The 12,709-nt window shown below is 42.6% G+C and overlaps 1 protein-coding gene across 2 annotated transcripts in view; it reads right to left on the bottom strand.

Moving 5' to 3' along the window:
- LOC128856810 (teneurin-a) overlaps window positions 1-12,709 on the bottom strand; it is a 327,215-nt gene that overhangs the window by 181,923 nt on the left and 132,583 nt on the right. For both annotated transcript variants that reach the window (XM_054092157.1, XM_054092158.1), the window contains exon 3: window positions 3,189-3,446. In XM_054092157.1, coding sequence (XP_053948132.1) covers window positions 3,189-3,446 — 258 coding nt within the window. The remainder of the gene's footprint in view (window positions 1-3,188; window positions 3,447-12,709) is intronic.

Here is a 12,709-nt window from a genome sequence, read left to right as displayed (position 1 = left end):
CAACACATGCCGTGTTGCAACAACGCCAATGCCACTGTCAACTGGAACCGGGACTCAGTCAGCCCAGCCATGCAAACACAAACGCAGACGCACACATTGGCAATATTAAAGCAGCACCGCGACAGTTATAAATCGTTATGTGGCGATGTGGCAAGACGCTGCAGGGTGCTGTATTATCCCTTCGACGACGCGCTGGCACCTTGTAACACTGAACTCCTTGCGAGTCAACTTTAATGTATGTTCGTGCCACATTTGCTGCATTTATCAGCTCCATGCAAATGCAACGAGGTGTGAACGCAGTGCGAAGAAGAAGAACGAGAGTAATAGTGGCTGCAACGAGTTCAGTTTGCGTTGATGTCGCATGCACTTGTTGTTGGTGCTTTGGTGGCTTTGCGCGCAAATGAGAAAATCCGCGTTGCACAAAAATGAAGTTAATGATGATTTGCACCAGCATGACTGTGCAACGCGTGTTAGTGGACAGTAGTAAAAGTGGTAGGAGCGGTGAGAAATCCTTCAGCCATGTATAAACGCGTGTAGCAACATAAAACGTTGACCACAAAGCGTACGTGGGCAATGGCTGCTTAAATTTGTACTAAGGGATTTACCACTTCTGCTTTCTACTTTTCGATGCACGCAAACATTCTCACATGTTTTTTTCACATAAATATATTCCTTTAGTTCTCTTTCCAGAAACTAATTTAAGATCTAAGCTCTCCAATGCCCAACAACAGTCGAAGTTTCATCACAGATTTGCCATAGCTTTCCACACCAAACGGCCCAACCAACCTTTAAATCGGTTTAGATTAAAGCTTCATTTTGATAGTGGTAAGCCCGGTAGATTGTCCAAGTCTGATCTTCTTTGTCTTTCCTCTAGTTCCCGAACAAGAGAGGATAACTTATCTTTTCCACAAAAAGGCTCTGGTCCTATAAATAGAGAGGTCGCCCCCGTCCGGACTAATTTATCTACCATTTCGTTCCTAGTAACTCCAATTCAATGAATTCCTACCTGAATGTTCTGGCCTAAGCCGTTCAGTTTATAAAGACTTTCCAGCACCTCTTTTGATGTAACCTGGAGAGAGTTGAGGGCCTTGATTGCTGTCTGGCTGTCAGTACGATAACTGCTTCTATTGTTATAACTGAGTTGAAGGTTAAAGTGAGCGACCTTTCTGCTGCGTACACTTCCGCTTGCGAAATTCTTGTATTCTTGCATAGCACTTCCGAATATCTATTCCACGCTGCAGCATCCGTCCGTGTACCATGTTATCATATTCTGGTTGATTTTATTGCTTTAGGATAAACCTTTCAAAGTACTTTTACTGCCTACTTCAGACTTGGGAGGAGTTGGTTGGCCAAGAAAATCAAACTAACTTCGATTTTAATGAACTCCAAGGCCAATGGTTTTGCATGCACACGCAAGTCTTTGTAAGCTTTTTAGTGCGATTATTGTTGACTCTAATAACAGTCGTATAGATCCACCGCAGTAATTTTGATGTACAGATACATTTCCAATTTCTCCTCAATACTCAATTGATCTTTCCCGCCAGCTCTTCTATGAGTGCCTTCCATGGTAATTTTTGATAATAGGACTATGAATAAGTTCGTGCGGTTTTTTTTCGAAATTTGAAACTTTATTGACGTAAAATGGTTACAAATTTAATATTCAAAATATTGTCCATCGCTTACTACTACTTTTTCCCATCTTTCTGGCAATTCACGGATTCCCGTTGTGAAAATTTCGGTCGGTTTTGCCGCAATCCACGAATCGATCCATTTTTTGACTTCATCGTAATTACGGAAGTGCTGGTCAGCCAGGCCATGTTGCATCGATCGGAAGAGATAGTAATCGGATGGCGCAAGGTCTGGACTATACGGCGGGTGGGGTAGGACATCCCATTTGAGCGTTTCTAAGTATGTTTTGACCACTTGTGCAACATGTGGCCGAGCATTGTCATGTTGCAAAATAACTTTGTCGTGTCTATCGGCGTATTGCGGCCGTTTTTCTCGCAGTGCTCGGCTCAAACGCATCAATTGTCGTCGGTAGACATCCCCCGTAATCGTTTCATTCGGTTTCAGTAGCTCATAATACACAACACCCAGCTGGTCCCACCAGATACACAGCATAACCTTCAGGCCATGAATATTCTGCGCCGACGTCGATGTTGAAGCATGGCCAGGGTATCCATACGTTGCCCGACGTTTTGGATTGTCGTAATGGACCCACTTTTCATCGCCAGTCACAATTCGATGCAAAAAACCCTTTCTTTTGTGCCGTTGAAGCAGTTGTTCGCATGCCATAAAACGGCGTTCAACGTCTCTTGGCTTCAATTCATACGGCACCCAATGGCCTACCTTTCGGATCATTCCCATGGCTTTTAAACGTTTGGAAATGGTTGATTGATCAACTCCCAAAGTTTTTGCAACCTCTTCTTGCGATTGAGCCGGATCTTGATCGAGCAATTCCTCCAATTCGGTATCCATGAACTTTGGCGGCGCACCCTCGCGTTCTTCGTCTTCCAAGCCAAAATCACCACTTTTAAAGCGTGCAAACCACTTCTGGCACGTTCGCTCAGATAGAGCATGCTCACCATAAACTTCCACCAAGATACGATGACTTTCGGCTGCTTTTTTCTTCATATTAAAATAATGAAGAAGAATTCCCCGCAAAAACACATTATTTGGCACGAAATTCGACATTTTCAAGTGTGGTAAAAATATTGTTGTTTACGCTTCAAATAAAAAACTTATACTGACGTTTGTGCCTTACGACAGTAGCTCTCCAATGAATGTTTGGAAATGTGGATCGATGGAATAATAATCAAGTTACGCCATCTGTTGTAAAACCGCACGAACTTATAAATAGACCTATTAAAATTTTATACCCAAGAGCTTCACTTCCCTTTCCATTCTTACCTCAATTCAATCTAAGCAAATTTGTTTAAGTTGGTTTAAGATGCTTGAATTTGTTTTTTCTTGTGAATTTTACGTTGATCGTTTTTGCTGTATTTATGTTCAGCCCCTTCTGAATAAAATGATCGAAGAAAGACCAGTAGGGTCCATCAGCCTTTATATGTTTTATTCACATTGCTTTCGTTCTCTTTCCCCTCAATCCTATGCGCATTTCCAGCTTAACTCGTTTCGGAAGCGTAAATAAAAATACGGAAAACTTTCTATGCGTTGTTGCAACTTACCTGGATGGTGAATATGGTGAGTAGTGTGGGGTGTGCGCTGAGTGTGAGTTACGCAATGGGAACCCAGGCATTACCAGTGGTTGTGAGCCGCTCATCTGGCAATGCGAACCGCCGGGCCCATTCATGCCCGGCCCACCGCCACCACCAGGCACACCGCCGCCACCGCCCCGATCAATGCCGCTGTGACCCAACGTATTGTTGCCTGTTGACATACTTTGTGCCATCTGTTGTTGATGCCCGCCCGGCATTGAACCCAATCTGAAGAGAGAAGAAAGGGAGAAAAATTGTAAAACAAATTTAACAAATATTTATTTACGACTATAAAGTCAGTTGGTGTACTCATTACAATGTTTGCTGTACTCGTATTTATGTTTGTGCCCCTGTATTTGCAGTAAAAATAGCTTGCAACATACGATATGTTCCGCATACAAATATAAATGCAGCGGCAGTGCACAACAACAGCAGCAGCGAAAGTCCGGTTATACAAAACCAGAAATGGCTGCCGTTGCCTTGGGTGTTCGGAAATGCATCGGGTACTTCGTTGTTTTATTATGCAAGTACGTGTGTGTGTATGTGTATGTGTGCAACAGTTTGTGTGCTTATGTGCAGTAAAAATGGTCATTATGGTGCGAGTTAAGTAAAGCGGAAATTTTAAATTAAAAAACATAAATCAATAGGGCGCACAAAGCCCTGGCCACACGGCCACTTTATCGCCGCCCTGCCGCCCTACAGCCCCAGCCCTCTTACCCAATTGGTTAGCCGACCAATTGAACGTCCGGCGGCGCAGCGCGGCATCTGGCCAAGCGCCATTTCCATTGATCATTGTTGTTGTTTTATTTGCGCTTTTCCGTTGCCATTGTTGCATTTACGCCGTTAGTGTTGCGTTGCGTTGTTATCGATGCACTTTTTTGTTTGCTTTTGCGCGTCATATTATCGGCAACATAAAACGGATGTGCGCCTACGGCCACACGATTACAGCTCAATGGAGCCTCTATGAGTCGCGAATGTTTTGCGCACTACTCGCTTTATTTATTTAATTTTTTTACTTTTTGCTTGCACTCTTTTTGCTTGCATGTATTGTGCGAGGTGCTGCGCCAAAAAGGGGACTTTTTGTTATTAGTGTAAAGCATTTGCAGTTTATTTATTACAGTTTCGGGGCATTTGCCACCGAGAATTCTGGCCAGAGTGCCAACTTTTTGCCGATTTGCAATATAATGTACGCGCTGCATAGTTTTAGGCGCAGATGCCGTGATTCGCACACAAATACACATACATATTCATGTATTTAAGATAATAACTGTGGAGGAAATTGATGCCGCTTAGTGCTGATAATTGTTTTGAATAAATGCTAATAAAAGGACAATACCCCGCCACAGATTAGGCTATGCGACCCCGTCAACTTCATAAATATGAGATGTCAGTGGAAGCGCTGAGGCTCAGTCACTTGAAATTATCTGAAAAATGTATTTGGAAACTTTTTATTTGTAAGCAAAATTCAATGGGTTTTTATGCCTACAAAAATTCTTTGCATTTTTTATGATTTTTCCTCTCCCTTCCGTTGGACATATCTCCACATATGGAATGTTATGAGGAGCCCCCTGCATAAATACATTACATTCACTCTCTTCCAGTCTCAGTCGCAACATCAAAGTTCAAACTTTGCATGTGAAAGTCCTGGCAAACTCTGGCGCTTTGCAGCCAAATCCAGTTCATCGTGAATCGGCCACAACAACCACGACTTGGCTTGGCTTGGAATCATAAAAGCAGTATACCTTTGCCTCATCTACGCAGCCGGACAGTGCCTTGCCGCTTGCCGACTACTTCTGCTAACCACATCCTGACTTCCATCTGGGCCTATGCCAGCTAACAGACTCACTTATGCAGCCTACCTACTGTCAGCAGAGACTTGGCTTGGCCCAACAAAATGGCCATGTGGCATGTGACCACATCAAAACGCTGGAAGTCTATGCCCCTTTATGGTCGAACAACTTAATTTAAATTGCTTAAATCTATTTTTGTTGTTAATAAATCACCGGCACACACACGCACACACGCCGGCACACAAGCCTCTCAGCCATTACATCTACATGCCTAAAACATGCGCTGCCAATGCTGCCACACAACTGGCCGACGGCAAACATCAATATGAACCACTATTCACCACCCACTAGGCATTCCGGCTATAGCCACTGCAGGCAAGTTCCATGGTGAGGTGTTTCAGGGGGGCATGTCCAATGTGTCCACTTGGACTGCAAAGTTTCTGAATGTTTAAGTCATGCACATAAGCCACATACTTGCACACACACAAATAAGTATGTAACTGGAAATATGCTCGTGTGTGTGCCCATATTAATCGCAGCCAAAGTGAAAGGCGCACAGAACGACATGCAAATGCTTGCCAAGGTATTGTAGATATGTTAATGCGCACACAAAGGCCGTTGGGTCGGGCGATGTGTCGGTGTGGCGGCATTACTAAATTAGAACCTATGAGTCAGGAAATGTGGCAGCAACTGGTCGAACACGACTCGGACGAAGTGCGGTGAGACGGGTTTTTAAATAGTTGAATGATGCTAAGTTGTTAGGTGGAATTTAATAATTTCTATTGCATATTTTAAGGAGCTTAAGCCACCTGCGCGTCCATAGTAAAAATTCAGTTTGCTGGCTGTCCATTTTCACCTACTGCCGGTCATTAAAAGAGCAGCTGTATTTTAGAGCAGTGACGGAGCTAATCAACCGAGCACCAGAGAGAAACAAAAAATGGTTGAGAATCATAAATACCTTTTAATTCACAACATCAACATGTCGAAAAAATCGGACAATCAAATGACTCTTGCGCTATAGCGGCAGGATGAGGCTGGTAGCGCGGCAGGCAGCTCTCTGTGAATAAGAATTAGAATGGCGTCAAGCCAGCAGTTCGGTGCCGGCCAAAATGTTATCGGCGCGAAATTCAATTAAAAATTCACTCACGTCACTAATTGATCAACAATGACAATCAGCAACGACGATGTATTGAATAACATAAAAAAGTGGGCGGCTTCGAACAGTCAGCGCTGCCCGTCCATTGTTAATGTAAGCAGAGCGTCGCCATTGGACAACGTGACATTTGACCTAAACAATCCAACACTACAAGCGCTATTTGTTATTGTTTCACGCATTTCAGACATATACTCGTATCCACCCTCTGCAACCGCCAACTTTTCGCCAGCGGCGCTCTTAATCAGCAACCCAACACTGCACTCATCAAATTTGAAACAATCACAACAAAATAATTTCTCTATCGCTGCAATTTATATTAGTAAATGTTTTGAAGGCAACTGAACTGCTCTTGGCCTTGGGAGCGGCACAGTGGCAGTGAGGAAGCGAGAAGCACCGAGCCGCATTGATTCGATAGCGAACCAAAGTTCAACATAAACTGCATTTGCATCGCTTGGAGCGGAGGCGGTGGGGGTGTGGCATAGAGTTGCTAGCAAATATTGGCAATAAAGTAGGTGGAACTGCGCGGGTAAAGGTTGGTCGCGGGAGGCGACAGGATAATCAATTATGTGCGCACACTTTGCCTTTCGGTTTATGCGTGACAAAATGTAAACTCGGCCAATGTTTGCCATTGCCATGCCAGTGGATGAGTGCTTGCGGTTACACCTGCCTGTGTATGTGGTTGTGTCTGTGTGCCTTCGTGCACGGTGGGGCGTGCGTTGCGGGCAGCCGCCACTGTTTACTGATTTCTCCATTGCAATGATTATTGCAGGGCTCAAAACCACGGAATAAATTTACAGACATCAAATGCTGCCCGCCTGTTGTCACTTCACGGCCTGTAACCGCTTTCAGGACATTTGCGTTGCAATTGTCCCGATTACTAAATTGTGAAACTCGGCCTGCGTTGCGCATTCAAAGTTCACAAGTATGTGCCATGCATCATCAGTGTCTGCAGTCATGCATTTAATTATCACTAGTCTTCAATGAATCGGCAAGCAGAGAGCTGTGGCCTTTAAAATACCTAAAATTCTTTAAAGCTCAACCGAAATTTTTACACCCACCATACAAACGCAGACGTCATAAGTAAAGGAAAGTTGCAGCCAACAATGCGACACAATAATTTTGCTAGAAATCCATTTAAATACAGAGAAAACTTTCTGCCTGGCTGGCTATACGGAGTTATCTGATGGAGCAACATGAATATGCGATATGGGTGCTCTGAGTGTGAGTGGCAGGCGAACTTAGCCATGGTGCCATGAAAGGAATCGACAGCGGACAATATCCACGCCAAGCCAAAAATACTGAAAAATTATATACATAGATATTTATATATCTGACACTACGACAATGTCCAGAGCTGCCACCCTATGCCCCTGCCACTAGCCGCTCCGACAATTGTGCAAAAGTGGCCATCAAATGCAGCTTGGCTATAGAATCCGCTCCAGTATCAGCAGTCGCAGCAGCTCCATCGGCCATTCACAGCAACCAACACGTAGCGCCATTGTCATTTATGCAAACATTATTGAGATAAACGAATTATGAAATGCAAACACAGACACAATACACTCACACACTCATACAGCCATACAGCCATACAGCCATTCGTCTACACACTATCGCTTGCCTAGATTGGGCCAGACTGCTTACATTTGCATACACACAAAAGGCAGATGAAAAGAGGGGCGTGACAGAAGCTGAAAGCACTGCCAAGCGCACGGACATTCCATAAAAACTTAAAAGCAAGCTTTCAATTTATGTGAGTGTATGTGAGGGCGAATGCTTTCCGCTGCTGTGTACACATCAGCACGAGACACATGCACACACACAAACATACGCATGAGGGCGATATCCTTAAAAGCATGAAGCGAAAAATCTGCGCTAGTAAATTTGTTTACTGCCGCAACAACTCGTAAACGCACACATATTAAATTTAATATAAAATAAGTGCACCCTCGACAACACCAACAACAAAAGCGAACCAAAGTGCCAAAGAATGGGGAAGCAAACCCTGAACCATGTCCTTCTATGTGTTCGTTTTTAATGTATTTTATGTAAAATTGTTGGAAGCGCAATGAACTTTTACTAATAAACAAACGAAAAAAGCCGCCGACATGCAACAAAGTGGAAAAGTTACAAAGTTGCTTTCTTGAGCCACCAAAACCCCGCAGCCTTTACATTGTAATTTGCTTTTATTTATTTGGCAAACGACACAAAAAAACGCGAGTGCATTCTTCGCGCGCAGCGATTCACGTTGTAAGCTGCGTCCGGTCCAATGTCAAAGTCGTGGCCACAGTGGAGCGAAGCCAGCCCACAACACGCGCTTGTGGCTGCAGGAGTAAGAAAGAAGAATAGGCCGTTCCCTACCTAATCATATCCCTAAAAAATGTTCAGATACGCTTTGTATCTGAAGGTGATGGCGTTGCGCCTAAAAGCGCACAATGCAACGATGATGAGACCGCGTAGTTATGGCGCAAAGCCACGACAAAAGCAGCCGCGCACCACATTGTTGAGCTGTAGACTTCCAAAAAGATACAACAATATAAATTTGTTGAAAATCTGTTTTTTCTTCCAAAAACAAGATGAAGTACTCGGTTTTCTTCTGCTAACGCTTGGTCGATGTGGCTTTTGGCAATGTTCGTTAAGGGCCTCGCCGTCTCTGCATATTTTTTATTCGCACAACACTTTTCCCCAACCTGCACATCCACATTGCGCGACTTCCGCTCAATACTGGGCGCTAAAGCTGTGCAGCAAAACCTTCCGCCATCAACCCAGACATCTTTGCTTCAAAGGTTATTCCGAATATATTGACGTACTTAAGCAGATATATGGGTGTATGTATGTATGTATAAATATTTAATAAAAAATTCATAACAAGTACAACTTTACGATATTACAACCTTTTAGCGGCAAAAAGCGCCACATACCAGTACGAGTACAACTACACACACGCATACCGCTCGTACAACATTTGGGTAACTGCGCCACACTCGTATAAGTGCATATGAGTATATAAGTATGTGTGAATGTGTATCTTATTTTGTTATGGGTACACCGTTATAGTGTATGATTTCCTTCCCCGCCCCCTCGCACGCGCTCTTTCTACTTTATGACATCAAATTTTGTTTGGCTGGTCACCCTCGCGCATAACTTTCCACTCATCACCCATCTATAAAGCGTTCTTGCCGGCTTTCGCCGCCACAAGTAAGCAGAAAAATGTCTAAATGCCATGGGTAGCCCTTTCGAAGGAAGGCTGCCTCCTGTGAGAGCAGGAGGGAGGGGAAAAGAGAGAGACAGAAAATATGTTTTATTTTGCAATGTCGGTGGTGATTTCGACGGGTTGTTCTGTATTTTTAGCAAAACCCCTCATGCGACTAATAACAACCGTCGGCTATGAAAATCAGAAAACAACTCTGAAAAACACGCGACAACAAAAATATACATAAAATAAGAATATAAACAAAAATGTTCAAGTCAAACTCTAGAGGTGGTACTGAAGGGAGCGGCAGTGATCAAAGCGAAAATGTGTGATGTTTTTTTGGTTTTGTCTGCCATAGCTCCAGAATTATCCAGGTAAAAAGAATGTTGCCATTCACCTTATTTGCACAGGAAGTTGTTGATAATGGGAATATTAAATATTATGTCTATGGGGTGTTTTGTTGGCATCAGGGTGATAAATTCTTGCTTAAAAATTAAGCCTCAAGGTAAAAAAAAAAAAAAAACAAATATATTAGATTTTGCTGTCAACTGCTGTTTGAGTTCAATATAGGGCTGCGGCGCCCGAGGCTGGTCTATATATTTTAGTTGGCTAAGTTTAAGTATTGTTAAGATTTTTATCTCCAATAAATTATGTTTCATTTCATTTTATTTCAATTTATTTCTGTCTTCTTATGTAAACATCCTGCAGGCTGGATCACAGAAGTACTTCATAAGCAACTAATCCAGATTTTTAATGACTGGAATACAAATTGCGTGATAATTAGCCTAAGAATAAAATGTTTCAAGTATTGGCGCAAATGTGGATCTTGTCGATAAAAATTCAATATCAACCTGTTTGAGTTGTTTTTAAACTCCAAAAGTGCTTTCAAGGCCAGAGCTAACGAATAATAATTAGTTCCTGCTGTGTCAAGGTGAATGCCGGTGTAAAACGTAAGACTTTATGAGGAACATTGAAATCAAGCTGCTCGAGAAATTTAGAACAATATACGAAACCAGGTCGAAGAGAAAAATCGACATCTGAATAGGTCTTCTCTTTTCTATTGACTGAATATTTGCTAGTTGACAGAGTATAGAATAAGATGGAAACGAGTCGGAAAACTTAAAGGCTCAAGAGCAAAACAAAGTAATTTCCATTCAACCCGTTCGATTCTCGAGCTGACTCCGAATTCTCCAAATGACTAATAGATATTCTAGTTTTGAAATCACCAGTATGTGAGGGGTGAAATAGTGTCTGCTTAGAAATATAAATTATATATAAATATTGTATAAATAAATTATAAATATATGGTAAAAAATAGCAGACTCTTACTAAGATCAGCAAGGAAAGAAATCCACGACAACTTAAGTGTCCCAATTCTGAATAGGAAGTAAACGTCTGAAGTGGTACTCGAATTCTTCCTAAGCCTCCAAATTTGTGGACGAAGTTGCATTATGGTACCATAATAACTAAACGCTTAATGGGGGCCCGTATGGGGAGGTCTAAACGAACGAGGCTGTGACGACGGAGTAAGTTGGAATATCTTTGCCATATATGACAGAGGAAATGCTGTTGCAATGAGCCAAAAATTTTGGCAGAAAGTCTCGGAGGCTTTTGCCGAAACCCCGGCTTATGGCTGATAACCTGCCAACCTTAAACCCTATACAATCAACGAAACTGCAAGTGGTCCCTAGCTCCCCCCTGGATCCAAAGGAAATATATATAAAAGTAACGGTCCCTTACGTTAAACTTTCATTCGCCAGTCTAACACTAATAACTTTAATGAAACTAACACAAAAGTCAGCGCATTACTTGCACTCTGGCTGCTAAAACAAGCAAAAAAGAAAAAAAAGTCACAGTTACACATTGCAACAGTGGTGCCAGGAAGAGAAAGCGGACAATCGCGGTAACAGCGCGCACACACCAAAAAACAGTGAGCGTAGTGTGTGCTTAAAACCCCTCCCCAAGTATTTGCCCTAGACCAAGGATGATAGATTAACAGGTTTGGCCAATCTGCTATGGTGAACAACAAAATTGTGCAAACAACTTCGGCTGCCACGTCACCGAGTGCTCAGCAGCCGTTGTTCAGATGGCAACGACGCAACATGAACAAGAGCTGTGGTGATTTTTTTTTTTCGTATATCACTAACAGAATTTCAGTTTCTTCATTAACAAATTACTGTGATTGCCCTTTGTGGGCCCTGAGAACCGATTAACAATCTGACCTTGGCTACACCTTCTGAATTCTTTTCACCAGGCCCAAGACTGCCGAGCCATAGCGGTCTCACTAAATAAATGAGATCTTAGTCGCATTTTGGGTCTTCTTTTTCTCCAATCATTGTACTCATGGAATTAAGATTTAACTTGGTTTGTAATCCATTTCAACCGACGGGGCTAGTCATCTGCGTACCTCCCATTGCATGTTATTCAGGAACCCAGGTTCAAATAAATAGCCGTTTTCTTTGCCGCTGTCCGGCATTCGCCATACTTAATCGGTACATCTTTAGTTCTGATGTATTGGGAATAAACGATCTGGGTAATCTTTCCCTCGAAAAACTGCTAATACTACTGTGGACAAAAAGTAAGGTGAATTTATTTGTCAAACTTCGCGGGATTAAAATCTCGCTCTAGTTATTTTTTTCATGAGTTGGCCCCACTGTTAATAACATCTGGGCCAACTTTCATGTGAATGTCATTATCAGTAATATATTTACGCTTGTGTTTACCAAACGACCAAGAGTGTATTTTTCGATTTTTTCAATGTCTGATTTGATTGAGCAGAGAAATGCCATCAAATTTTGTTTGCGGAATGAAATTTCGGCTGCGGAAACGTTTAGTAAGCAGAAGGCATTTGGTGATTCGATCATGTCGCAGAAAAATGCTTATAAGTGGTACAAAGACTTCAAAGAGGGTCCAGAACGTGTTGATGTCTTGGAGCGCTCCGGGCGACCGTCGACGTCAACAGATGACCAACACGTCAATAAAGTGAAGGAGTTAGTGCTCAAAAATCGTCGGTTGACTGTTAAAGACCTTACTGATATGATCGGAATATCAAAAGGATCTGTGAAAATCATTTTGAAAGACCATTTGGGCCTACGAAAAGTCAAATCTCGTTTGGTACCGAAAACTCTCAATTTCTTGGAAAAAAGTCGTCGCGTTGATGTGTATGAAACAATGCTTTCAGACTATCAGGACAAGCTCAAATGCATCATTACGGGAGATGAGACTTGGATTAATGCTTACGACCCTGAAACAACCGACTAATCAAGCGAATATCGTGCTAAAGGCGAGGCCAGACCGAAAAGAGCACGTCAAAGTCGTTCAAAAATAAAAGTCATGATGACAGTTTTTTTCG

The sequence above is a fragment of the Anastrepha ludens genome, chromosome 3 (assembly GCF_028408465.1).
Source record: "Anastrepha ludens isolate Willacy chromosome 3, idAnaLude1.1, whole genome shotgun sequence".
Lineage (NCBI taxonomy): Eukaryota > Metazoa > Arthropoda > Insecta > Diptera > Tephritidae > Anastrepha > Anastrepha ludens.
Note: the sequence above shows the minus strand (reverse complement) of the source record. Positions and strands in the feature narration are given on the sequence as shown.